Source organism: Trichosurus vulpecula, chromosome 3, assembly GCF_011100635.1.
Source record: "Trichosurus vulpecula isolate mTriVul1 chromosome 3, mTriVul1.pri, whole genome shotgun sequence".
Taxonomy (NCBI): Eukaryota; Metazoa; Chordata; class Mammalia; order Diprotodontia; family Phalangeridae; genus Trichosurus; species Trichosurus vulpecula.
Window position 1 is genome coordinate 175,620,987 of NC_050575.1, and position 27,635 is coordinate 175,648,621.

Consider the following 27,635-nt stretch of genomic DNA (forward strand, 5'->3'; position numbering starts at 1 on the left):
GAGTCCCAGGCTATAGTGGAGGGAGATTGCAAAAGATCTGGTGAGTACAACAAACAGAATTATCAACATGGTTCAGCTGAAGTCTAAAGGCACCTCCAGCACCTCCTCGGGTCACTGGCCTCTGGGGAGTCCACACTATGCCAGAGCATCAAGCCCATTCTCACCTAGAGGAGGGGGAGAGGGAGGGGGAGGGGGAGGGGAAAAGGAAAGGGAATTGGGGTGGGGGAGGGGGATTTTTATCCCACTTTCTTTAGCACAGGAATTTGTATTGAGGGGGGGGGGGGGGGGGCCAATATGGCCTAGAGGGAAAGGAGGGATGGAAGGAGGTAGAAAGGCTGGGGAATTCATAAAATTCAAAGTTGAATGTAGTCCAATTCCTCATTGTATAGACAAGAAAATTGAAGTCCTAGAAAGATTAAATGGCTTGCTCAAAGTAACAGAATTGCACAGTCAGGATTTGAACCCAGGGCCTCTAACTCAAATCCATGGCTGTTTCCAGCATGCCCCGCTGCCTAGGCTGATTGGGAGCAATTCCTGGATGATAAATCCCACCCTACCTCTCCTTCCAGGGCACATCCTCAATCTCCCCTAAGTTGCAATTTCAGCCTCTCCCTGCAACTCTCACCTCCGTATCCTGGCACACCTGGGGTTAATACTGGGCCTCACCTGGGGACAAGAGGAGAGCCTGGTTGAGTAAACAGCCTTGTGAAGGGTGAGTCCAGGCCACTATTCTCCCTTGAGGGCTGGGCTTCCACTTTGGCCCGGCCTCTGCCTCCAGAAGGTAGAGGGGAGGGGAGGGAACTGGAGGAGATTAATAACTGGGATCAGACTGAGCTGCGTAGCAGATAAAGGAGCCATTTCATCCCAGGTCCTGTCCCAGACCCGGTGCCCTCCCAGGCAAACATGCTCTTCTCCAGGCTCCTATGAAACCCTCTGACTTCTCCCCTACAGACTAGTCCAGGTGAGCAGGGATAGGAGCGGGGTTTGGTGTGGACCTGAAGGCAACAGGGAGGGCAGGTGCCAGGCAGGGAGGAATGGCATTGTTCTGACTCCAGCAGGCACAGAACCCTTGCGTAGATTTTAAAATCCAGGCTGGGCTCAGGGTTGTCTCCTGATATTTCCAGACAGTATCTTTCCCGCATGTCTCAAGGAAGATCTGTCACCTCAGATCCCCATCCCTTGTTGCTAGCTCAGAGGTATGGTGTCTGGGTAGGGCCTGGGGACACTGGTTTGACTCCACCTCGCACTGGTAAGGATGGACAGTACAGATAGACAGATAGATGGACACCTTGACCTGGTCTGGGAAACTTTCACAGGAGCTGTAGTTCACTAAATAAGGATTCTACCCTTCCCCTTGCTCTGCCCACCCCCAACTCAGTCCTTTTCAAACCTCATCTCCTTCCCATTCCATCCAGATAAGTAAGAGCATACCAGGGGTACCCAGCTCTCAAAGCAGGAGTCCCTGCACAGCCAGCTGCTGGTAACTCCTTCCAGGGGCAGAGGGCTGGCTGCCTAGAGGAAGTACTATGTAGGTCACACATTCTGTGAGGTGGGAATGGGGGGCAAATGAAACCAGCAGGTGCTAACTGGTAGAACCAGTATAGGTCTGAGATAGGCAGATCAGGATGAGTGAAGGAAAAGACATGCCCCACCTAAAACAACTCCAAAGGACTCACAATGGAAAACGCCATTCACATCCAGAGAAAGAACTATGGAGTTGGATTACAGAGTGAAGCTGACTATTTTCTTTTTTGTTTTGTTTTATTTTTCTTTCTTGTGGTTTCTCCCATTCGTTATAATTTTTCTATGCAACATGACTAATATGAAAATGTGTTTAATAGGAATGTATGTGTAGAGCCCATAGCAGATTGCATGCTGCCTTAGGGAAGGAGGGGGAAAAAATTTAAAACTTATGGAAGTGAATGTTGAAAACTAAAAATTAATTAATTAATTTTAAAAAGAGAAAAGACATGCCCCACACCCGTCTCTCTAGGTGAAGTAAGGAAAGAGACAGATAAAGTCAGTACCAAGAGATATGTTCTAGGGTAGCCAGGGGAAAGACAGAAGGAAACCAGATGGAAAAGTCCATCTGCTCAGCCCTGAGAGAGGCTAATCTTTAAGTTGGTCATTCTTCCACATCAGTTCACTACTATCCTGAGCCGAGAGTCCTTTGATGTAGCTCTCAGAAAGCTCGGAATTTCATAGGCCTAGAACTTCTACCACTCCCGCTCTCCCACCCATTGGCAGCCTTGACTGGGGTGAGGGTGGTGGGTCAGTAAATGAGGTTCATCCAAGAAGGGCAGAGATACCAAAGGTGCATTCCTGGGTTGGTTGAACTCAATGGGATCCAGTGAGAGGACAGTTAAAGGTGTGCAGTCATTGCAAGTACTTTGATATCTTGAGGATTGAGAATAGCAAAGGAAGAAGACAGTGCTTGGGTTGTTAGAACTGAAGAATCAGGCTGATTAGAGATTAAAAGTTCCTAGCTTCAGTCTCTCATCCCTGCCAAATCCTTCCCATTGCAGTATTCCCACCCAACCCATTACGGCCAGGGACTATGGAGCATAGTGTATATAGAGTGCTGAACCATCAAGTCAAAAAGACCCTACTTCAAATCCCACCTTTGATGATCCTAGCCAGGCTGCTTTTTGGGGGTCTCAGTTTCCTGATCTGTAAAATCAGGATAATAATTCCTATTTGCTATGAGATCGCAACCGAGATAATATAAGTAAAATGCTTTTCAAACTTTAAAGTGCTATATAAATGTCAACCTATGTTATTGCTCTGGTCATTCCCTGTGCCCCGCCCCCCTCAAGTCTTTAGCTGATCCCTGTGAACATTCATATGACTTAATAAAAACAACCAGCATTTATATAGTGTTTTAAGGTTTGCAGATATTATTATCTCATTTAATACTCAGAACAATTCTGGGAGGTAAGTGCTATTATCATCCCCATTTTACAGATGAGAAAACTGAGGTAGGCAAAGGTTAATTAAGCGAGTAGCTTCTGGTCACAGGACTAGGAATCGACTGAGTTCAGATTTGGACTCAGGTCAACCTGACTCCAGGTCCAATGTTCTATCCACAGTGCCAGCTAGATATCATTTAGTTTGACTCCAATATCTTACAATCCTATTAAGTAAAGTTTCGTTTGTTTTGTTGATATTTAATCTGGAACCAACCTATTTTTCAAGCCTTATCTCATACGATTAGCCAACCTAGAGTGTGCATTCTCCCTCAAACACACCCTGGAGCGGTCCATCTCGGGGGCCTTTGTTCATTACTCTCTGCCTCCCCCTTCCACTTTCCGCTACGGAGCACCACCATCCTTCATGGGCCACCTGCTTCATGAAGCCTTCCTTGATCACAGCGGAAAATGACTTCATCCTCCTCAGACCTCACATAGCACTTTGTACCTCTCTCATGTACAATTATCACGGACGATTTTAAAATGTGGTCGTGTATGTGTCAAATCCCTGCTCTGGGAAGGTGAGGTCTGTGAAGACAAGAACGGCTACCTGCATCTAGCCTTTGAGTCTCCCCCAATTCTAAGCATTATGCCTTGGACACAGTGGATGTTGGATACGCTTTGATGGATTGAATTGAACTTCATTATACAATTTAATTCAGATGATTTATTTTAGAAACTACATCGAGATCATTTTTATTTAAGATACACTAATGTTTGGAGGCATCACCATGTCTCTTGGGGAAGGTGTTTCTGATACCATATCCGAGAAAATATGTTATAATATAATACAATATGTTACATAATAGGGCATCTGGATGGTGCAGTAAATAAAATGCTGGGGCCTGGAGTTAGGAAGACTCCTCTTCACAAATTCAAATTCAGCCTCAGACACTTATTAGTTGTGTGATCCTAGGTAAGTCACTTAACTCAGTTTGCCTCAGTTTCCATATCTGTTAAATGAGCTGGAGAAGGAAATGGCAAACCACTCCAGTATCTCTGTCAAGAAAACCCCAAATAGGGTCAAGAAGAGTTGGACAGGACTGAGAAATGACCCAACAAAAACAATTATAATAATCATAACAATTCATATCACTTTAAGGTTTGCAAATCAATTTCCCTCCAATAGCTATATGAGATAGGGCTGGTTCACTTAACTGCTTTAGAAAAATTGCATCAAACAGCTTTGTCCCAACAGATCCTAGGCTGAGTGTACTAGAGGCCCCATCCTATAAAGGGATCTTTATAAATTATTCAAAAAATTTGTAGAGAAGTACTTGTCCTGACAGGCCTGGGCATTTAGGGAATCTGTAGGGATTCTTATTTAACTTGAGGGCCATCTCTTTCCCACTATCCCTCCAAGGCAAGAACTTCATGGATTGATTTGGGTGGGGTGTACTGTAATCCTGGGTAGGGATTACATCTTTATTTCAATATAATTGTTTTCCCATGTCATCCATATTAAACATTCTAAAACATGGCTGTGAGAAGTGGTCCATAGGCTTCATCGGATTGCCAGGGGGTCCCCAACACAAAAAAAAGATTAAGAAGCTCTGAACTGAAGGATTCCCAGCAAGTAGAGCTGCTCAGTGGTGGCTCTCACACTGGATTTAGATCTCTACGGATGGACGTAACTTGATCATGGCAGTACCCGGTGTTACAATAACTTTATTTGGTAAACGATTACACTCGTTTGAAGGATTGGGAGGGCTTGGCTAGTTTGGACATCTGTCTCTCTCCAAACTAGAAATGGCTTAGATGTAGGTTAATGTAAATGAAGTAAAACTTTCTGGCAGACTAATACCTAAGCCCAGAGTACTGCTTAAGTTTTGGTGTTTTTTCTTCAACATACTTCATTAAATAAACATTTTCAATGCTAGTTGTTTGGGGGGAGTAGTGGGGGTTGTCTGGACCCAAGGTAGCCAGACCGTCTACGAATCTCCGTGTTGACTTAGGGGCACATCCTCTGTCAACGATTTAAGCTTTAAAATTTAATTTAAAAATGTTTTAATTCCCCAAAATTGATTTTCTCTCTCCTATCTTATTCTGCCCCTCTGGAAAAAACAAAGAAAAGAAACAAAACCTTTGTGATAAATATGCAGGGTTAAGCAAAACAGATTCCCAAATTTCCAGTGACTTCTTCTTGTTTATTGGTAAGGTAAAGAAATTATCATGTGGATTCTCCAGGCAACTTTTAAAAGTCACAGGGCACAAAATGGCCCTTGTCAATGCTAGCCTGCCTATTAAGGTGATGGACAATGAGAAAGACTCTTGGTACAAAATGATGGTACAATTCTGTCTTCTTGATGAAAAAATAAGTCATTCCATAGCTCTAGACCTGGAAGGATCTCAGCTGCCATCTAGTCGTTTTCAGAACATATCTTCCCTCAGAGGCAGCTAATGCACAGGGAGCCTGACGTGGAGTCAGGAAGCCTCTGTTTGCCTCAGTTTCACCATTTGTAAAGTGGGGATAATAATAGCACCTACCCCCCAAAGTTGTGGTGAGGGTCTAATGAGATCACGTGATAATAATGAGACAAATGAGATAGTAATTATAAAGTGCTTAGCACAGTGTCTGGTGCATGTTGTTGTTCAGGCGACTCTCCGTGACCCCATGGACCTTACTTAGCGTGCCAATACTATCCATGTGGTTTTCTTGGCAACTAATACTAGAGTGGTTTGTCATCTCTTTTTTTTTTTCCGTGGGGGTGGGCAGTGTTTGCAATCTGTGTGCCCAGGGTCACACAGCTAGTAAGTGTCTGAGGCTGGACTGGAGCACAGGTTTTCTTGACTCTATCCTCTGACCCACCATTTCCTTCTCCAGTGGATTAAGGCAAACAGGTTAAGTGACTTGCCCAGGGTCACACAGCTAGTGGTGTCTGGGCCCATATTTGAAGTCGGATCTTTCTGCCTGGCCCAGAGTTCTTTCCACTGATCCATCTAGCCATCCCTCCCATAGGAAGCGCTATATAAATGCCAACTGTTAGTATTAGTGCATGATAATGCACATTCCTCTGCAGAGGAAGCCTAGGGTGTAAGTGCCATCCTGGATGCTTCTCCCTTGCCCCACCCCTAAACCCCATAACAGTTACTTTAGACTCCATAAGAGGTAGTGTGTCTTAGTGGATAGAAGGCAGCCTCAGAGTCAGAAAGAACTGAGTTAAGTGTTGTCTTTGACTCACACTAGCTCTGTGATCGTGGGCAAGTCACCACCTCTCAGTATTCTAGGGAATTCTCTTAGCCTACAAGGTACCTAGGATCTGCCACTTTGCACTGGTTCAAGGAGTTTCTGCTTTGGTAGATCCTTGGATTGATGATATCACAGATTGAAACTAAAAAAAAAAAATCCCTCACTTTAGCATTATAACAGGGTTGCCTCTGGCCACTTAGTGGCAGTGGGGCTTATTACTCTGAGGCAGGAATAAATACCTGAATTCAAATTCCCCCTCTGACATTCATCTGACCTTGGACAAGTTATTTAACTTTTCAGAGCCGCAGGCCAGTCACATATCTATAGTGATAGAGAGTCCCTCTGTGGGAGGACAAATAAAATCACTAGTCTAAACCAAAAAATTAAAAAAAAAAATCAGCAGCCACCCAGAGCCAAGGCTATTCCTGACTCCAGTATTATTTAGAACAGACTTGACAGAATCACAGACTTATGTCTGGAAGTCATTGTAGGAGTCATCCAGTCCAAACACTCTTCTCTCATCTTCATTTTATAGATAAGGAAATGGAGATACCCAGAAGTGAAGTGACTTGCCCAATCAGTAAGTGGTGGAACAAAAATTTGAACCTAGGTCTTCTGACTCCAACTCCCATGCCCTGCCTAGTGTTCTTTTCTGCCTCTCCAAAACACCATTTTTTTTTTTAGGCAATTGGGGTTAAGTGACATGCCCAGGGTCACTCAGCTATTAAGTATCTGAAGCCAGATTTGAACTCAGGTCCTCCTCACTGCAGGGCTGGTGCTCTATCCACTGTACCACTTAGCTGCCCCCTAGCAACATTTAAAAAATAGAGTTATTTTCAATGTCAGGATTTTAGCAGTTGCTCCTGACCCCCAGATTCCAATGTTATAAGGAACACCCAAATTAGGGAACTCCCTCATTGATTGAAGTCAGCATCTTCTCTGCAATGCATAGTCTCAGAGAGTAGCCTAGAGCACTCAGGTAAAATAACTCACCAGTATGTGTCAGGGGCAAGACCTGAACCCAGGTCTTCCTGGCTTTGAGGACAGCTCTCTATACACTACTTCATGCAGCTTTTTTTTTCCCGGAGGGGGAAGGCAAGGCAATTGGGGTTAAGTGACTTGCCCAAGGTCATACAGCTAGTAAGTGTCAAGTGTCTAAGGTCACATTTGAACTCAAGTCCTCCTGATTCTAGGGGTGGTGCTGTATTCACCACACCACCTAGCTGCCCTCTATCCAGCCTTTCACCAATGTTCTATATCCTTGACACCTGGACACCAATATTATAACAGGATTTTTGCCAACGCCACAGTCTTAATAGGCTGTATACTTATCACACTATCTAGTGTTCAGCTTGAAGATATGGTACATGAGGAAGAAAGGTCTGTGTCTCCTGGATTCACAGGTGGACCTGGAGTATAGTATCCTAGGTTCCTGATTCAAGGCTCAATCATACCCTCTGGAATAGGGATGATTTAATGGGAGCCATGGAAAGAAATATTGCCTGCAGAAGTACCCAGCCAGACGGTGAAATAGGAGAGGCCATACCAGGAGCTGAATGTAAAGACTTCCCCAGAGTCTCTGACTAGCCAGCCAGGCTTCCTGTGAACTCAAGGCTGGCTGGTCTCAGTTGTAGCTCTTAGCAGGGGACAGAGCCTGAACTGATTGCTCCTCAGCCAGCCAATGAGTCAGTTAGTGAGTCAACAAGTATTTATGAAGCACCCAAGATATAAAAAGAGGCAAAAGATAGTCCCTGTCCTTAAGGAATTCACAGTCTAATGTGGGAGACAACAGGCAAACACTATATATAAGACAAATAAGAAATAACTGAGGGAAGGCACTAAATTAAGAGGAACTGGAAAAAGTTTCCGGTAGAAGATGGGATTTTAGTTGGGAATTAAAGGAAGCCAGGGAGGTCAGTAGCTAGAGCAGAGAAGGGAAACTATTCCAGGCATGGGGAACAGCTGGAGAAAATACCCAGAACTGGCGGATGAAATGTCTTGTTCCTAGAATAGCCAGGAGGTCATTGTCGCTCAATCAGGGAATGTGGTGGAAAGGAAGATGTGAGATGTTCAGAAAGGTGGTGGAGGCACAGGTGTATGCAGGTCTTTGAATGCCAAATAGTGAATTATATATTTGATCCTGGAGGTGACAGGGAGCCCTGGGAGTTTATTGAGTTGAGGGTGGGGTATTGCATGATTAGATTGGTACTTTAGGAAAATCACTCTAGTAGTTGAATGGAGAGTGGACTGGAGTGAGGAGAGACTTGTGACAGGCAGACAATAAGCAAGTTATTGTAATAGTCCAGGTGTGAAGTGATGAAGGCCCAAACCAGGGTGATGGAGAAAAGAGGGTATATTCAAGAGATGTCACCAAGATGAAATTTATAGGCCTTGGAAATGAATTGGACATGGGGGATGAAAGTGAGGAGCTGAGGATGATACCTAGATTTGGAGACTGAAAAGATCATGGTTCCCTTGGTAGTGAGAGGGAAGTTTAGAAGTGGGGAGGGTTTAGGGAGAAAAATAATGAAGAAATAAAGTTTTGGACATGTTGAATTTAAGATGTCTACTAGATATCTAATTCAAGACATCTGAAAGGTAGTTGAAGATGCCACAATGGAGGTCAGCAGAGAGGTTGGGGCAGGGTAAGTAGATGTTTCAACAATCTGGCTAGCAGCTGCTGTGAGGGTGTGAAGCCAACAGCAACCAGCTCACAGAACGCTGCAAGCCCAGGTCCTTTTCATCTGCCTTACTAAGGAAAGCAGCGTTAAGGGGTTAACAATCTTACTTTAATCCAGCATACAAATATCATTTACTTAGTGCAGGGGAAAAAACCAGCACCCTGAATTACAGACCAAATACAATTCATAGTTATCAACATCTGGGTCTTCAGCTGGGGAGCTCATTACAATGGCTGGCCCGGAGTCATGTGGCTCAGAGCTCCGAGGGAGAACGCTAACCTCTGCACTTATATAGCTTCTCTCCCTCTCCCTCTCCCTCTCCCTCACATTCAGGGCCCCGAGGGCCCAGACCTCACCCAGGCTGGGCTTGGAGAAGTTCCCCAATATCACATCAGATACAAATCAATGGCTCCCAATTGTCTCAGTGCTGAGAAATACAAAAACATCCCACTTTATCTGCCCCATTCAAACAAAGGCCAGAATATTACAGTAGATTTGAGAACCATCAGCATAGAGATGGTCATTGAATCATTGACCCTTGGGAACTGATGAAATTACAAAGTGAAGTAGTAGAGAGGGAGAAAAGGGTCCAGGACAGAGCTCTGTGGGACTCTGATTAGTAAGCATGACCTGGAGGAAGATCCAGCAGAGGAGAATGAGAAGGAACAGTCAGAAATGTAGGAGAACCAGGAGAGGGTGGTGTCTCAAAAATCTAGAGAGAATATCCAAGAGAAGAGGGTGATCAAGTGTCAAAGGATGATGAAAAGTCAAGAAGAATGAGGATTGAGAAAAGACCAGTGGATCTGGCAGTTAGAAAATCATTAGAAGAGAGGAAGTGAAGGCACCTATCATAGATGGCCTTGTAACAGAGTTTAGCCATAATGGGAAGATGAGATCTAGGAGGATCGTGGGGATAGAAGAATCAAATGAGGGTTTTTTTGAGGATGAAGGAGACATGAGCATGTTTGTAAACAGTATCGAAGAAGCCAGCAGATAGGTTGAAGATAAGTAATAGAGTGGGGATGACAGAGGAGGCAATCTGTTGGAAGAGACAGGATGGAATGGGATCACTTGTGCAGGTACAGTGGTTTGCCTTGACAAAACATAGACAGGGGTGAAAGAGGAGATAGAGGCAGAAGGCATAGAAGGGACATTAGTTAAGGAGGAAGGGAGAAGAGAGCCCTCTGTGAATGGCCTCATTTTTTTTTCCAGTAAAATATGAGGCAAGGTTCCCAGTTGAGAGGGTATGGGGTGAAGGGGCCACGGAAGGTTTGAGGAGGAATGAAAAGATGTAGAAGAGTTGCTATTGAGAGTGGCAGGGTGAGTTGATAAGGGAAGTGTGGATGGATTGTCTAGCATCAGCCAGGTTGAGGTTGTATAAATCAAATTTAGAGCAGACCTAGAGCATGACTTTCTTCCCCTTTGTTCAGTAGTCTACATGTAGGAGTGATGGCAGTAAATGTTGGGAGTATTCCAAGGCTGAGGTTTAGCAGAGCACAATTTTTGATAAGATAATGGGGCCAGGGACTCACGAGGAGACAAGTGTCCAGTTAAACTGGTTTACCGAAGGGTCAAGATGGGGAAAAGACGAGAGAATGGCTAATGCAAGGGTGACGGGTTCAGAGAGAACCGAAGTCGAGGAACTGGAGGTCACAGAGCGGAAGAAGAGTAGGGTTTAGTAGGAGAAGACAGAGAGAGGTGGAAAGTCATAGGCTGATCAGATAAGGGAACTTCACAGTTCTTGAACTTGGAGGCGGTTCACACGAAAATCGTGGCAACATCAGAGGCAAGTGTGTTGCTGAATTGGGGTGGAGGAGCAAGTCAGGGAAGTGAGTAGGCTGAGGAACTGGGAAGTGAGTGTTTGAGGGAGAGTAAGGTGAAGTCCCCTAGTGTGAGAGCAAGAGTTGAGTGAGCCAGGTACTGAACTGATTGAGGAAGGAAGGGGATTGTTTTTTTTTTTGAGGGGGGGAAGGCAAGGCAATTGTGGTTAAGTGACTTGCCCAAGGTCACACAGCTAGCAAGTGTGTCAAGGGGATTGTTGCGAACAACAACTACAAGGATTTTGATTGGATAGAATACGTGGATTGTATGGACATCAAAGAATAAGAATCTACTGAGTAATGGAGGTAGGAGAACCTAGAAGTGGCCATGGAGAACGAGGAGTATTCCAACTCTCCCACTTCAACCAGTGAGCTGAGGGGAACGAGTGAAAGTGCAATCAGTACCGGAAAGGGTTTCTAGGGAGACTGTCATCAGAAGGGAAGCCAGGTCTCTTTTATTGGCAGAAGACGGAAGGAGTGAGAGAGGAAAGATTTAAGATAAAGGCAGGTTTGTTGCCTATGTAAGAGGCATTCCAGGGGTACAGTAGAAGGGGTGGGTGGTGTTCGTTTGGGTCTTTGGGGTGGGAGGGTTAAGAGGGAAGGAAATAAGCAATTGAGTGGTGGGAGATGGGGAATGGGATTTGGATAACGGCCTACGTGGGTTCAGAATCACTGGAATTTGAAGGATATGACTGGGTTAATCATTCAGCGAAAAGCACCTCTCCTCTCCCCCAGGAGGCTGGAGATCAGACAAAAGATATGCACAGCCTGAGATGGAAGGCACTTGGTCAGATGGAAGGCCAGCCCTGCCCCCCCCCCCCCCCCCATTCTTTTCTCCTCTTCCTTCCAAAGACTGGAGATTAAGCCGGGGAAAGAACAGCAGGAGAAGGAAATAGCCACTCTAAACCACCTTTCCCACCAGTCAGTCATCAATCAATAAGTATTTTATTAAGCACTTACTAAGGGCCAGGCTCCATGTTTAGCCCTGAGGATTCAAAGAAAAGCAAAAACAATCCTTGCCCTCAAGGAATGAGGGAAACAACCACTACGTAGAGGCAGCGTATATGCAGATTAGATGGCAGATAATCACTGAGGTGAAAGCACTGGAGGAGGGGAAAGGAGGGATAGAGAAAGGCCTCCTGCAGAAGAAGATAGGCTCTGAGCTGGTTCTTGAAGGGAGCCGGGGGAGCCAAGAGGCACCAGTAAGGAGAGAAAGCATTCCAGGCATGGAGAAGAGTCATTCTGAAAAGTGATAGGAGTTGGGAGATACGTGTTGTGTGTGAGGAACATCGAGAAGGCAAGTGCTGCCATAACCTAAACTACTTAGGGAAGTCAGGTGTGTGGGATGAAAGACCCTCACCAATTAAAAGTTAATAAGGAGCCATCTCAGGATGGGAACAGAAATAAATTTTATTCAATTCTCAAGAATTGAGCATCTTTACTTGGGCGCTTTACAAGGGGCAAAACACCAATAATTATACCTAACGCAAGAGAATTCCTGTCCACCTCTGACCCTTCTCACCATTGGCTGGGAGGTGGGTTTACAATCTGAGCACAAAAACTAGACAAAGAACCGGGAAATCGAGGCACAGAAACTCCAATTCCCATTCCCTTAGTTAATGATTACAACTGAAGTGATATCTATAAATCTAAAGAAGGAGAATAGGATAAGGGGAGGGGGAGACTCTCTCCATTCTCTTACAGTACTTTTACAGTAAAGGAAAGCAGGTCACAGTGACCCTATTCTTACTGAGCAAATCTTTAAACCAGAACCAGAAGAAAGAACAAAACGTTTCAGGGTAAACTTTCCCAGAGGCTGAGCCATCAGATTCTCACAGCCTCAGAATTTTTCCACTTCCCTATTTCCCTATTTCTTGATTTTTAAACATCTTTTAGTATAGATATATATTTATACATATCTTCCCTGTAAAGTCTTCACATTTTATTTACCTCATACACAGGCGTAAGAATCCTGGACTGGTAGGAAGGGACTTTTAAATGCCAAATAGGGTTATGTTCCCAGAGGTAATAGGAAGCCACAGGAGCTCATTGAGCAGTGGCAGCTGAGGAGAGGTAGGATTGGAGTGGGGAGAGATCTGTTACACAGTATTTCAGGAGTGAGAGGATGAAAATCTGCACCAAGGTGGCTCTGCCCTGATTTCCCGGAGGTCTGGCAGTCCAGAGCCCCAAGGACTCCCTGCCTCCAACTAGGCTGAGAATGGGGAAAGGTTGGCAGAAAACCTGGGAATCTTGGAATGCTAAAGCCCGTAATGATGCAGAAGCATGGGCTGGAGCTGGCTCCTGCACTTGAGAAATCATGTAGGGCATGCCACAAGGGAGGTATGAATGAGAATAACAAATGAAAGGAATTGGCAGAAAGGCAGCAGAGAGCTGGCCTTGGGAGTCCGGAAGACCTGGGTTCAAGTCTTGCCCGGGGCACATACTAACTGGGTGACCCTGAGCCACCATAGTCTAACTGTGCCCTAAGCAGCTCTCTAAGACAAGTTGCAGAAAGGGTGCCAACTGCATCAATAGAGAGATTTTCCTTGTCAGGAGTTCCCCATGCCAATGAAATCACTGATTCAGTTTCCAGCCCTAAAAGTGGCTATTGAGGCTGAGAGTGTCTATCTTCAGGTCTATGAAGTGCTGGGGGAGGACTTTTCACCTCCATATTTATGGGGGACCCAAGCAAGAGAAAACTGGCTTAAACTGATAGTTATCAGAAATTTCAATTACCATCAAGGAAGGACTTTCCAGCTCACTAGGGGATGAAACTTTGCATAACTGAAGAAGACCTTGGGGCCTCTGCTCTCCAAGATCTTTAGGAAGGGCACAGATGATAATGTGCCTCAGGAACTATATGAAAATAAAAGAAATAAACAGCAACCACTTGTGGGGTCATTGGCTATTTTAAAAAAGCAAGGAAATGGAGTTGAAATATTGCTTTTTTTTTCCCTTAGAAATGTGCAACGACAGTGTCCACAAACAGGAGAATGAGTGGAGGCTGAATTTCTTAGAAATAAGGAGCCTAAAATTTCATTTCTGATTACAACATAGACAAAAACAAGCTACTTCAGCCCTCCATTATGTCCACATATAGGGAGGAGGAGACAGGAAGACACAAAGTCCAAAGCCAGCCTGCCTGGGCCAAGTCTCCTCTCTGCTTCTATTCTGAACTCGGCCCCTTACCATAATGAGGCCAGCTGCCTAAGCCAGTCGAGACTTGAGTCTTCCTGAGACCTGAATTTTTCCCTGAGGTAGAAGCCAGTTTGGGTCAAACTCCATGCTGCTTTTCAGGGGTCCCAATAAAATCCACAATTTCTGAGGAGCCCAGTGTAGACTAGATTCAATCCAACAATCATAGGCATTGTAGCATCATAGTAGATAGAAGAACTGACCTTCCAGTTAGGAAGACTTGGGCTTAAGGTCTGCCTCTGACATATACTAACCGTGTGAGCACAAGCAAATGACTTAACCTCTCAGGGCCTCAGGTGACTTTCTAAAACTAGAAATGACAAGAGGAGTTACTGATCTGCATGGATAGAAGGGGTTACCATGCTGGGAGTTTAACTTACCAATGAACCACAAACCAAAACCATACAATCATCATACCCAAAAAAGCCATGTACAAATACTAAATTCAGTGATTCCAGTGAAGCCTGATGAATTTAAATAGAACAAAATTTCTCGTCAAAACTGCATGGTGAGAGAGAAGGAAGTTTAGGAAATCCCTAAGGAACAAGTCATTTAAGAGTAAATTTTCGAGCAACTAGATGGTGCAGTGGATAGAGCACTAGCCCTGGAGTCAGGAGGACCTGAGTTCAAATTAGGCCTTAGACTCTTATTAGCTGTATGACCCTGGGCAAGCCACTTAACTCCAACTGCCTCTTAAAAAAAAACAAAGTAAATTTTGATTAGAAAGGTAAGAAATTAGAGATGGGACTGAAAAATAACTTAGATTACAGTTCTTTCATTCTTCCAGAGACTTTTCCCATTTAATCGCTGAATTTCTCCCTGTCTCCTTTTCTGTATCTATTTCTTTCTGCACCCTCCTCTTCCTATCATTTTGTCTATATATTTTGGGTTCACCCCCCCCCCACCTTTCAGCTTCTTTCTCTTCACAGCTTTCTGTCTCTGTCTCTCTGCCTCCGTCTCATGCTTTCTCAGCATCTCTCTGTATCTTCCAGTTTCTCTCCCTCTTTATTAAATTTATCTTGGTGCCCCTGTGTACACACACACTCTCTCTCTCTCTCTCTCTCTCTCTCACTCTCACTCTCACTCTCACTGTGACTCTGAGTAACCGTCTCTATATCTCTGTTTCTTTGCATCACTACACTACACTACACTTCACCACACACACACACACACACACACACACACACACACACACACACTTCCCCTCCCCCCCCACCTCTATTTCAGTTTCTCTCAGCATCCTTCTGTCTCTGTCTCTTTGCCTCCATCTTATTTTTACTCCGTTTCTTCCTGTGAACTCTGTCTGCCCTTCAGGAGTGGTCCTTCTTTCCCACTTCTGCTTGGCTTTTAAATCCCTTCATAAAAACCTGGCCCTGTCCTACCTTTCCAGTCTTCTTACATTGTACTCCCCTTCCTGTGTTCAGTGATCTAGTGACACAAGGGCTCTTCCTGCCCTAGGGGTTTTACCTGGCCGTTCCCCATTCTTAGAATTCCTTCCCTCCTCCTCCACTTCACCTGCTGGCTTCCTCCAAACCTCAGCTAACATCCCACCTTCTGCAGGAAGCCTGGTCCTGCTTATTACTTTTGCTTTCCCTCAGTTTACTCTCTTGGAGGCACATAGTTGTTTGCATGTTCTCTTTCCCATTATACTGTGAGCTCCTTCAAAGCATGGACTGTCTTTTGTCTTTCATTGTCTCCTGGCACTTAGAAAATAGTAGGTACTTAATAAATGCTTCAGGCTCTGAAGCCAACAGACCCAGAGTTCCATCAGCCCTTTGCCCTTTCACAATGCCCTAAGAAGGAACCAGGGCAGCGATTATTATTGCCATTTTACAGACCGGGAAACTGAGGCACGGGGAAGTTGAGGGATATGCTCAAGGCTAATAACAAGGCTACTAGAAAGTATTTTAGTTCGAGGTAATAAGACTTAATTGACTTTTCTCTGAAAACCAGCACGTTGTAGCTTCTTCGTTATCAACAGGGCAGAGGATTTGAGTTTCTCTGCGTTCCTATCAAGGACCTTTCTGTACCAGGATCCTTAAGTAAAAAGAACTACAGAATGTCAAACCTTGGAAAGGACCTTAGAGACCATCTAATTCAACCCCCTAATTTTGTAAATGAGGAAAAGGAGGCTCAGAGAGGGAAAGGAGTTTCCCCCCAAGGGTCACACAGGGTAAATAGCAGAGTCAGAATTTGAACCCAGTTCTCTGACTAAATTCAGTATTCTTTCCACTATAATACCATATTTCCTCAAACACTGCCCAGCTCTAATTAGTGTGTGAACCAATACCTCATGGATCCAGATAACTCTTAGACAACTTGAACTTCACCTCCAGACCTTATAATACACACTCAAGGTCTGATGGAGTTACCTGGAGCAATGCAACATCACTTTTTGAGGGTCTATGGAAGCAGAATTGGAATTGCCTATAAGATGTGAGGATACTCAATAACAACAGATCATTCTCTATTTCAGGCAATAAGCTGAGCCTCATCTATACATCCATCAGCCTAAAGGTAGGGGGATTTCCATTTGGCCTCTCCAGAGTTCTTCTAAATCTGCAAGTGCAAGAATTAATACTAGGATTTGGCTTGAATAACAGTAGTTGAAGGGGAGATTCTCTGGGGGAGCCCAAGGCTTGGGAGGGGCAAGTCCTATTTGGGGAGAGTACACCGGTGTCTGAACCCCCTAGGAGAAGAGGTTTGGCTAGTTCCTCAATGCTTCCTGTACCTCCAGATTCCAGGTGAACATGGGGCACAACCACAGAGATGTAGTCTTCATTGTCCTCCTGGGAGCCACAATAATATCAGGAGTCATTGCTCTCATCCTCTTTCTTGTGGATGGCTCAGACATCTTCGGGCTTCCAGATACCAAGGTAAGCCCTATCCTACCATACTCTGCCCTGCCCTCTTTTCCCCTATCCCACTGCATGTATCCCCATCCAACACACACACACACACACGCGCGAGTGCACACACACACAAAGAGTTTCCATCTTTGGGCTGCTATGAGGGGATTTCAGTATTTTTAGATCCAGTGAATTGCCTTAATAAAGCATAACTGACCCTGTATCTCATGGTTCCACCAGTATGGGATGGTGTTTGATGCCGGATCCTCGCACACGTCTCTCTACGTCTACAAGTGGCCAGCAGACAAAACGAATGACACCGGCATCGTGAGCCAGGCTCTGTCCTGCGACGCGGAAGGTAAGTTTTTGGCTGCATGTGTAAGCACAAAAATTATGGACTCTGTACCAAAAGTGGTTTATAGTATGATTCTTTGTGAGGATATTTTATGAACCCCTAGAATCTCAGGAGTGGAAAGGTCTGGTCCAAGATATGCCGGGAAAGGAATCCCCTCTACTGCTTCCTCATGAGGGGATCATTCAAACTCTACTTGAACACCCTCTCATGATGGAAAACTCCTTGCCTCTCAAGGCAGCTTAGTCCATTTTTAGGCTGCTCTGATAGTTTAGAAGTTAAATTGAGCTGAATGTTGAAGAGAGTTTTCTTTCTACCCAAAGACAGAAAAGTCTTTGAAAGAAAGTTTAGATGATCTCTACATGATGGATCAATATGTTAAGAAGCAGTGATTTGGTTGGGGTACCAACTGCTAGTATTAATGCAGATCATAAACAATCTGTAACTTGATGGTCTCAGAGAGCTGCTTAAGATTCAGAGAGGTGAATTGCCCATGGCCACACAGCTAGATGTGTCAGAAGTAGCATTTTACCACATAAAATAAATCCTTGCAAAAAGAAAACTGAGGGTGTTTGTGGACATTCCTGACTTGTGAGGTGATGGAATCCAGTGATCCATGGAATGTTATCATGGTTGTCCTCAGACTGCCTTCAGTAACCTCATCATAGCGGGGATCCTGGGCCGGAGAAACCATTAAGTCCAGGGCCTGGGGATAAATCGCTCCTTTTTCTTTCTGGATCAAAAAGCCACACACACAATTGCTAACATTTATATAGTACTTTAAGGCTTGCAAATATTATCTCATTTTATTCTTGAAGAACTCTGTGAGGTAAGTACTATTAATAACAGCAGGATTGTTGTGAGGGTCAAATGAGAAAATATGTGTGAAGTGCTTAGCACAGTGCCTGGCACATAGTAGGTGTGATATAAATGCTTATTCCCTTTCCTCTGTCACAGATGAAGAAACTGAAGCAGACAGAGGTTAAATGACTCTCCCAGGGTCACACAGCTAGTGAGTATCAGAGGCTACATTTGAACTCAGATCTTCCTGACTCAGGAACCAGTACTTTATCCACTGTACAACTTAGCTACCTCTTTCTGGCAAGAAAGTACGATATAGTGTGTGGAAAGAGTCTGGATTTGACTCCAAATTAGTTCTCAGATCCTTACTAGCTGGGTGGTCCTAGTCAAGTCAATTAGTTTCTCTTAGACTCAACTGTGAGACAAGGCTAATAAGACCATGCTATGGCACTATGAAGAAAGTGTTCTGAAACGTGATATAGATGTGTTACTTTCTCCCTTTATCTCTGCTTGTCTCTGTTTCTCCCTACCTGTCTTTCTATATGCCCCTCTCCCTGTCTTCTTTTATTAGTGTCTCTCTGTATTACTGTCTTACTTTCTCTCTCTGAATTCCCCTGTTCCTATGTCTCTCTCTGTCTCTGTTTCTCACTGTCTCCATCTCTCCTCCCCTTCCTCCTCATCTCCCTCCTATCTATCATTGTCTCTGTCTCTCTTATACACTTTCCCTCTATCTCTCTATATTTCAGTTTTTCTCTGCATACTTTTGCCCTCGTATCTCAGTCTCCATCTCATATTTTCTGTTTTTCCTGCGATCTATCTGTGCTCTCCAGGGGTACCTTTCCTTCCCATTTCAAGCTCTGAAGCCGACACATGCAGAGGTCCACCATCACCCTTTCAGAAAGCAGGAATAAAGGGTTAAATTCTAGTAAAGGTCCTAATTTCTAGGGTTGTCATTTTTCAGGGCCTGGGATTTCTGATTACGTCAATGATCTGGTGAATGCTGGGGAGAGCCTGAGGCCTTGTATGGAGAAGGCGCTAGCCCTGATTCCAGAAGACAAACATCAGGAGACTCCTACTTTCCTTGGGGCCACAGCAGGGATGAGGCTTCTGAGGTTGATGGGGACCCTGCATGGGTGTTAGTGGGGAGTAGGCTGGGAGAATATACCTATTGGTGAGGCTGGAGACACTTAAGAAGTATGAGTCTCTCAATTTATGGAAAAGTATCTCATAAGAGAAGGTAGAGAAGACAAAAATCCCTTTCCTCCTACCCCTCAAATCAGGCTGAATTTGAGATCAGGAACTGGAGGAAGGCAAGAATCTCAAGAGCCTGGGATGAATGATGAATGGCAAATGTCTGCTTCTTGAGCTCTTGTCCTGTCCCTGGGTGAAGGCAGCAGGAACCTTGAGGTCCCCTTGCTGCTTCCTCTAGCCCCCACCCCATCTTGTCCCGATTCTGTATTGAATTCCTTTGTGGCCCCCTCTCTGTACTTCCATTTCCCTAGTGTGCCCCTGGTAGCTGTGTGATTGTGTGAGGGGAAAACTGAGGCCACAGCAGTTCACTCATCTCAAATCGGGTATTCAGTAAGTGTAAGCCTTAGCCTGGTATGGTAAGAGCACAGAATGGGAAGTCCAGAGACACCTGGGGTTGAATCCCAATTCTGACACTTACTAGTTAGTTGTAGGACCTTGGGGCAAGTCAGTTTCCCACTCTGATCTGTGAAATGGGGATAATAACACTGGCATCTATATTGCGTTTTCAAAGCACTTCACTTATATCGTTTGATCCTTAGCACAGCCTTGTGATGAAGGGGTAATTGTTATCTTTGCTTTACAGATGAGGACATGAAGGCTCAGAGAAATTAAGGGATTTGCCCAGGAATATGTAGCTAGTCAGTATCAGAGGTAGGATCCCAACTCAGGTCCATCCTTAGCACTCCCTAACCTGACAGGATTGCTGTGGGGAAAACACTTTATAACCCTTAAAGTGCTACAGAAATGGGAATTATTAGATCAAAAGACAAATCTTTCTGTGAAAGGGGTCTGCAGCCATCTAGGACTTCACTCCCTACCCCCACACTACCTTCAGAGAGAAGAATAGTTCCCAAGCAGATCGGATCTTTGAAGAAATCACCAAGGTCCTGGGCCAGTTCCCTGTCAATTTCCAGGGAGCCCAAATCCTGACGGGGATTGATGAAGCCTCCTTTGGCTGGATCACCATTAACTACATCCTGGAGACCCTGGTGAAGGTGCCTTGGGAAATTGGGAGGGGAGGATTCTAGGGGCCCAAAGCCACCAGTGACTGGGGGTCTGAATGACTGGTATACACGGGTCTGAATGACTGGTGTTTGGGGGCTCAGTACACGTTCTCAGGGGAGTGGATCCAACCCTCTACGGCTGAGATGGTGGGAGCCCTAGACCTAGGTGGAGCTTCAGCACAGATCTCCTTCCTTCCACTTGGCCGTATTGCTGACCCAAGCACCAACGCCATCTTCCGCCTCTACGGGTATAACTACAGCGTCTACGCACACAGCTACCTGTGCTATGGACAGAATCAGATGGAGAAACGGCTCCTGGAACGTCTGGTGCAGGTGCGCATGGGGATAGGAGATGAAAAGGGGTCAGGAAGAGAAGATGGAATGTGGGACACAGGGACAGTTTCAGAAACTGGGGTGGGGTCAAAATTTTAGGCATCTATTTCCACAATCCGGCTAGCAGCTGCTGTGGGGGTGAAAGACCAACACAAGCCCAACAACAAGAATGCTGCCAAAGCCCAGGTTCTTTTGATCTGCTTTACTAAGGAAAGCAACATTAAGGGGTTGACAATCTCACTTTAATCCAGTGTACAAATACCATTCACTTAGTTCAGGGGAACTTCAGAGCAAATACAAACAAATTACAAACATCGACAGACAGACCAAATACAATTCATAGTTAACAACATCTAAGTTCAGCCCGGGAGCTCATAACAAGGGTTGGCCCAGAGTCATGCGCCACCACGGCTGTGGGTAAGAGCTCCAAGAGAGAACGCTAACCTCTGAGCTTATATATCCTGTTTAGGGCTTCAGGGCCCTGACCTCACCCAGGCTGGGTGTGGAAAAGTTCCCCACCCCCAATATCACATCAAATACAAATCAATGACTCCCAATTGTCTCAGTGCTGAGAAATACAAAAACATCCCACTTTATCTGCCCCATTCAAACAAAGGCCTGAATCATTAAGGGTCAACAGCAAAAAGTCCCACCTTAATTACTATTACAGCATTGTCAAGCAGAGAAGGGAGAAATTTGAAGGGAGGGGAGACCTCTGTTTTCATCTTTAGATGCCAGCTGAGAGCAGAGAGGAGTACCAAAGTTAGATCAAGATGGGATCTAGGTGATAAGGTGATGAACGATCTGGAGCGGGGCTAATGACTGCCTTCTCTTCAGACCAGAACTTCTGAAGTGGTCCGGAACCCATGCTATCACGGTGGATATGAGGATACGTTATCTCTGGCTGACTTGTATGACACGCCTTGTGTCCAGAGTTCCCAGACCTCTCAACCTGTGCAGAGCCTCAAGGTGGAGGGTACGGGAAACCCAGAAGCTTGCTACTCTGCTGTCTATAGTCTCTTCAACTTCTCTGCCTGTCTGGGCCGGGAAGACTGTACCTTTGATGGCATCTACCAGCCTCAGAAGCACGGCCAGTTCTATGTAAGATTCTACCTTTCTTTCCTTCCCAAAGTTCCACACCCCCCGCCCCCCAACTTCTACCCCAAACTTCCTCATAGCACAAGCAAAGGAAAAAAAAGAGAGGGAGGGAGATAGAGACAGAGGAAGAGATAAGGAGGGAGGAGGAGAGAAGAAAAGAGGGAAGAAAGGAAGGAAGATGGAAAAGCAAAAAGGAAGAGGAAGAAAGAACAAGAAGGAAGAAAGAAAGGAAGAAAAAGAGAGAAAGAAAAAGAAGAAAACAAACAAATTTGGTAGGGAGAGAAAGGGAGCTTCTAATCTTCACCTGCTTAGAGCCAGGGGCATTCACTTGGAGAATTTGATGGTGTTTTTAAATGACCTATAGAAGGTAGAGAAGTGAAATTCAGAAAGAGAGGATTTTCATTCTTGGAAGTAGCTAGGTTGAACCCTTTTCTTGACCCTACCATTTTCAGTCATAAGTACTTTCAGCTCTGTTGCTCATCACCTGTGTGATCTTGGTAGAGGTTGGACTAGCTGACCTCTAAAAATCCTTCGAGCTCTATATCTATGATCCTGTTTTTGAAGAAGCCCTAAATTCAGGGATGGGGAACCTGCCCTAAGTTTATAAAAAGAATAACTCTAGGGAGTATGTGGATTACAACATTTTTGATTCACAGAAGAGACTCAGTCTTTATTTTGGAGGCTGTTGGTGCTTTCAGCTTTCTCTTAACTATTCAACAAGCCCTTCACATCCTGGAGGATTGCTTGAAGCAAGACAGAAGCAAAGATGAAAGGTCAATACGTACTAGGATTGAGGATAATGAAGAGAGATTTTGAGTTTGTCTGATCCTGTGCCTCACTTTGGGTTCTCAGACCCAGGATTTGAGAAGTTCCCCAATCTCTGGCTCGGGCCATCCAGGACCCTAGCGTCCACCTTGTACAGGAAGGATGGAAGAAGCAGGAAGGTTCTGAAAATTTTTTTTTCCTCCCAGGCATTTTCTGGATTCTATTACACTTTCCACTTCTTGAACCTCACAGACGGCCAGTCCTTACACACTGCGAATGAGACCGTTTGGGAATTCTGCCAAATACCCTGGAAACAGGTGAGATCTGCTACTTGCAATGCCTCTGGGCAAATTTACAAAGTTTGTCTTCTGGGACCTGACCTTCCTTTGGGAGCAGAATGAGTGCTGAACCATTATCATAGAAAGTTGGGAGAGATTTTAGAAATCTCTTGTATGTGTTGAAACTTAAAAGATTAGTGATTCAACAAGGTCATGTAGGTAGTTAGTGGCAGGGCAGTAACTAGTCCTGAGATCTCATTTGCTCCTTGGTTCTTTCAACTATCTTATATTATGACTTAAATACATTGTTACCTTTCTTATGTACTTAGTAGGTTCTGCTGTGCCTTGGAACTAGCTGTATCCTTGTCTCCTTTCTCCTACCATACTATAGGGTTAATGAGGGCAGCCCAGAAAATTGACCTAATGCTTTAATCATAGCAGAGAATAATGTTCGAAGGTGGTCAGGCCTCTAGATCATAATCCGTATCTAGGACGAGGTCTTGAAAGCCAACTTCATAGTGTTATTGGCTCTCTAAGGCTGTCTACCTAGTCCAAGGGTAAGGAACCTGCTGCCTTGAGGCCACATGTGGCCCTCTGGGTCCTCAAGTGTGGCCCTTTGACTGAATCCAAACTTTATAAAACAATGCCCTTAATAAAAGGCTTTGTTCCATAAAACTTGGACTCAGTCAAAAGGCCACACCCAAGGACCTAGAAGGCCACATGCAGCCTTGAGGTTGCAGGTTCCCCATCCCAGCCCTAGTCCATTCCCCTTCGGCATCAGCAGGCCTATACCTAACTAATCCAAGCACCCATCTATCTCTCCTTTTCTTCCTCATGTCCACAACAGGGCTATCCTTTCTAACTAATCCTTATAGAATCTTTCAGTCTTAACAATCTAAGCTCTTTATATCTGACCACAATCTCTCATCTTTCTATTCTCTTCATCTGTTCCCAGAAGAAATTTAGCTCGACTGATCTGAGGCTCTTTCTCCAGAGCCTTGAAGGCCACTAAATTCCCTTTTGATGTTCTTTTTCACTTGAGTCAGTGTGGATGTGATGAGAGAAAAGACCTCCAGGAAGGGCTGGAAGCTCCAAGGTTAAGAGCACTCCCAGTGGTCTACCTGCTCTCATTTCTCAATAGCAGCTTCAGTTCCTTGGAGCTCTCCTTCCCCTTCCACGCTCCTCATGCCACATCTAGCTCCTCTGGTTGTGGGTGGTGGAGATGAGAGGGAGGCCCTTGAACTTCATGTTTTCTCCTACCTCTAACCGTGGGGCCTGCAGGTAGAGGCCAGCTACCCTGAGGAGAAACAGCGGCTATATGCCTACTGTACCAATGCCATGTACATCCTCATCCTCCTGACCAGTGGTTACAAGTTTGATGATGGAACCTGGAGCGACATCCACTTCAGCAAACAGGTGAGGGTTCCTACCCTTCAGCCCACCCATCCCCCCTTCCTAGGAAAGGGCTGAATCTGCTTGTTTGTCATCTACCCCCTGCTCTCTTTCCCTTTAGTGAAGTGGAGAAGGGAAAGGAATAAGCATTTCTATAATGCCTGCTTTGTGTCAGGCACAGTGCTAAGCACTTTACAAATATTACCTCATTGGATCCTCGTAACAAGTCGGCCAAGTGAGACTTATTATCCACATAGGGCTCTCTATTCAGATGTGTGCAGTCACCAGGCAGTGTCAGCCCCTAGAGATGGGGTTGCTGCCCATGGGCTTTAATAAACATGAGCATCATTTATTTTTTCATGCCACTGTGTTCATCCATTACCTGCAGGAATTCCATTGGTGTAGGTCCAACTATGAACTTGGGAACTGGTAGCAAACAGTGGCATAGATTAACTGACTTCTGAATAAATTTCATCTGCTCACCAGCCACTGAAGCAGGATGTGTATAGCCTCAGTTAACCACCTTGACTAAGGGTGCATCTTCTGTGCTTGCTACAGGACATCTTTGACCAAGTCCCTTTTTGTGTCTGTTCCAGGTTGCAGGCACAGACATTGGCTGGACCCTGGGCTACATGCTGAATATGACCAACATGATCCCAGCTGAGGCACCAGTCCTTCAGCGGGCAGAAAGTTTTAGTGTCTGGGTTGCTGGTGTCATCTTTCTTGCCCTGACCATTGTAATGAGCATCGGGTCTGGAGTCATCTACTGTTTTTGGAGCCCTGACTAGGCCTCAGACTTAAGTCACTGTGATGAACATCCTTGGGGTGGAGCGAGAGGAGTCTGATTCTGAGCTTCTGAAAACCTGAAGACTGGTTTATTTAACTCCTGGGGGAACCTACTCCATCCCAGCCTGGGGACCTCAAAGTCCCCTCAAAGCAGGGAACTTCTGTCTCTGACAGACTTTTGAGGTTCTTTTTGGGCATCCTGACCATTGCGTTATATGTTTTCTGTGGGTAACTCTAGGCCTGTCATCTCTCTGGAAGGGACTGGGCTGGGAGTGATGGTATTTGGGTATGAGTTGAGGGAAAGTCTAGGGGCTGAAGTTGGGGTATGGGAGTGTGATTGTTGGGAGGGAGAGGGCTGGGATAAGAGAAACGACAAGGTATCATGAACCAAGAACTCAACTGGAGATCCAGAAGGTCTAAGTCCTCACGCTGCTTCAGCAATCAACCAATTGTGTGATTTCCTCTTTTGGAGCCTCAGTTTTTCCATCTGTAAAATGCGGGAGGTTGAACTAGATGACTGATCATCCAGGTCTCTTTCTGTTCTGTAATTATGTGGAAAATGACAGAATGATTGCGGGAGCTCTGATGTTTCAGAAGGGAATTTGGGGACAGCCCAAGGATGACAGCAAAGCATCCCTGGAATATGCACTTGTGCCATTATCAAGGTAGGCTCAAGCCACCAAAGAGAGGCAGGAGGAGCAACCCTAGCCAGAGTTCTGGGCCGAGGATTTCTGTGCTTATTCCTCTCCCCAGCCAGATCTGGTTGATCTTGTCTATGGGACTTGCTCATCCTCCTTCCCTCTCAGTCTTCCCTCCCCTACGTCCTCAAACCCCAGCCTCTTGACTCTAACAGTCATTCTACTTTGTTGTACATTGATCTTTGCATATCATCTTCTCCATTAGACTGTGAGTTCCTTGAGAGCAGGGACTGTCTTTTGCCTTTTTTGTATCCTCAGTACTCAACACAGTGCCTGGCACAGGGACACAGCTCCCACCTATGGTCCAAAGCCCAAGCCTCTAACCCTGATAGCTATCCCGGGGATGTTCCCCTCCTTCCTCTGGATGGCTCAGAGTTTTGGGAAATATGCTGTTACTTTTATTTAAATTCCACTTGTACACAAGTTGGTTTCTAGACCTCATAAGTTCCTTTCAGCCTGTGCTGGTAGGCTTTTGTTCTATCACACAACTCTGGTGATACTCTCTTCTTCTCTAAAACTGACATCTGAGATTGGGTGAAGGAGGCGTAATTCATTCTAACAAGATGTTATTAAAGATTTACTTTATCAGGCACTGTACTAAGCACTGGGAATAGAAATAAAGGCAAAAACCCTCCCACAGTATAGTCCTCACCCACAAGACTTATATTCTCTTTTTGGGTAGGTTAGGGAATAAATACAGATAAGTAGTTCAAACCACATACAGAGTAAATATGAAAAAAAGTTTCACAGAACAAAATGCTGCAGGGAGACAGCATGAAGGGGCAGGTATCTTTCATTAACTCTACATCTTAGTAATAAAGAAAAATAACTAAGTAAAAATGACACAAAAGATTGTATGTGACAATATATGCAACACTGTGTTCACAAAGGCTCCTACCTCTATATTTTAAAATGGGAAAAGTATTTCATTGCCTGGTTTCTAGGGAACAATGCTGGTCAACATTGCAATTAATCTGAATTTGGCTGACTTTTAGTGTCATCTTCATTTATGTTATTATAGTCACTGTGTGTTCTGCTTGCTTTGCTTTACATCAAGTCATACAAGTCTTACCATGTTTTTCTGAATTCTTTATGTTCTTTTCTTAAAGGTATAATGATATTAATATACCACAATTATTCAGTCATTTCTCAATTGACAAATCACACACTTTGTTTCTATTTTTTGTTACTGTGAAAAGTTCTGCTAGGATTCTGTTAATTTAAACATTTTCTTATTGATAACTTTTTTATGTACTAATTTCATTTCTGAATATACTCCTCTCCTCACCTGTGCTCAGGAAAGAAACACAAAATAGAAGAGTAGCCAGGGACTAAAGGTCCTTTCTCAGGAAGCCATCCCTTTGTAACAAAGGATAAAAAGAGAAAAAAAGTTTGCTTAATGAGACTAACATCAACCAAAAGGGGAAAGGGAAAGGAATAAGCACTCATATAGTGCCTACTATGTGACAGGCAATGCACCATTTGCCTGTCATAGTTTGCCACCTTTGCAAAGAAGTGAAATGCATTTTCTCATCTCTTGATCATAATTATATAGTGGTTTCTTTTCTTGTTCTTTCTACTTACATCGTTGTGGTCATTGTACATATTGTTTTCTTGGTTCTTCTTACATCACTCCACATGTATTTGTATAATTCTTTCCATGCTTCTCTAACAAGCATTGGAGCTGAGCATATACTCTACCTCCAGGGATTCACATTTTCCCTAGCTTGTTTTGAAGTCCTAAGGAAAATTCCTACAACAAAGCTTAGGTAAAGCTCATATCTAGGGTCTATCTTAAAAGGGATTGACATCATTTCTTCTAATAAAGGTATTCAATATAAAAAGCAGATATCAGGTATAGGACAGCTATTTTCCCCCACTACAAAAGAAATAACACACAAAAAGATCCATAAGTATATGTTAACAAGTGTCTAAAACATCAGCAATATAACCTATTATATATACTATACTGTCCCCAAAGGTAAAGGTACTTTGCGGAACTGCTGAACAAACATTTCACTTTTAATTCAAGCTTACACTGTATAATCTCCAGTCTATCTAGGAAAAGCTCTGGTTTTAGTCCTTTGGCTACTGAATTGTGGTAGTAGGGCCCTTCCCCTCACAGAAGGATAGTCATCTCTTGGGCAACCAACATTAACTCAGTGATTCCTAA

General features: G+C 44.5%; 1 protein-coding gene across 1 annotated transcript; it reads left to right on the top strand.

Moving 5' to 3' along the window:
* The first annotated feature begins 795 nt into the window (after positions 1-795).
* ENTPD8 (ectonucleoside triphosphate diphosphohydrolase 8) lies at positions 796-26,548 on the top strand. The gene is made up of 11 exons (XM_036749602.1): positions 796-961; positions 16,332-16,372; positions 16,593-16,731; positions 16,945-17,062; positions 18,819-18,969; positions 19,944-20,103; positions 20,215-20,445; positions 21,283-21,546; positions 22,515-22,625; positions 23,868-24,002; positions 24,575-26,548. Exons 3-11 carry the CDS (start codon positions 16,606-16,608, stop codon positions 24,764-24,766), a joined length of 1,488 nt encoding a protein of 495 aa, XP_036605497.1. The 5' UTR covers positions 796-961; positions 16,332-16,372; positions 16,593-16,605; the 3' UTR covers positions 24,767-26,548.
* Positions 26,549-27,635: the final 1,087 nt, after the last annotated feature.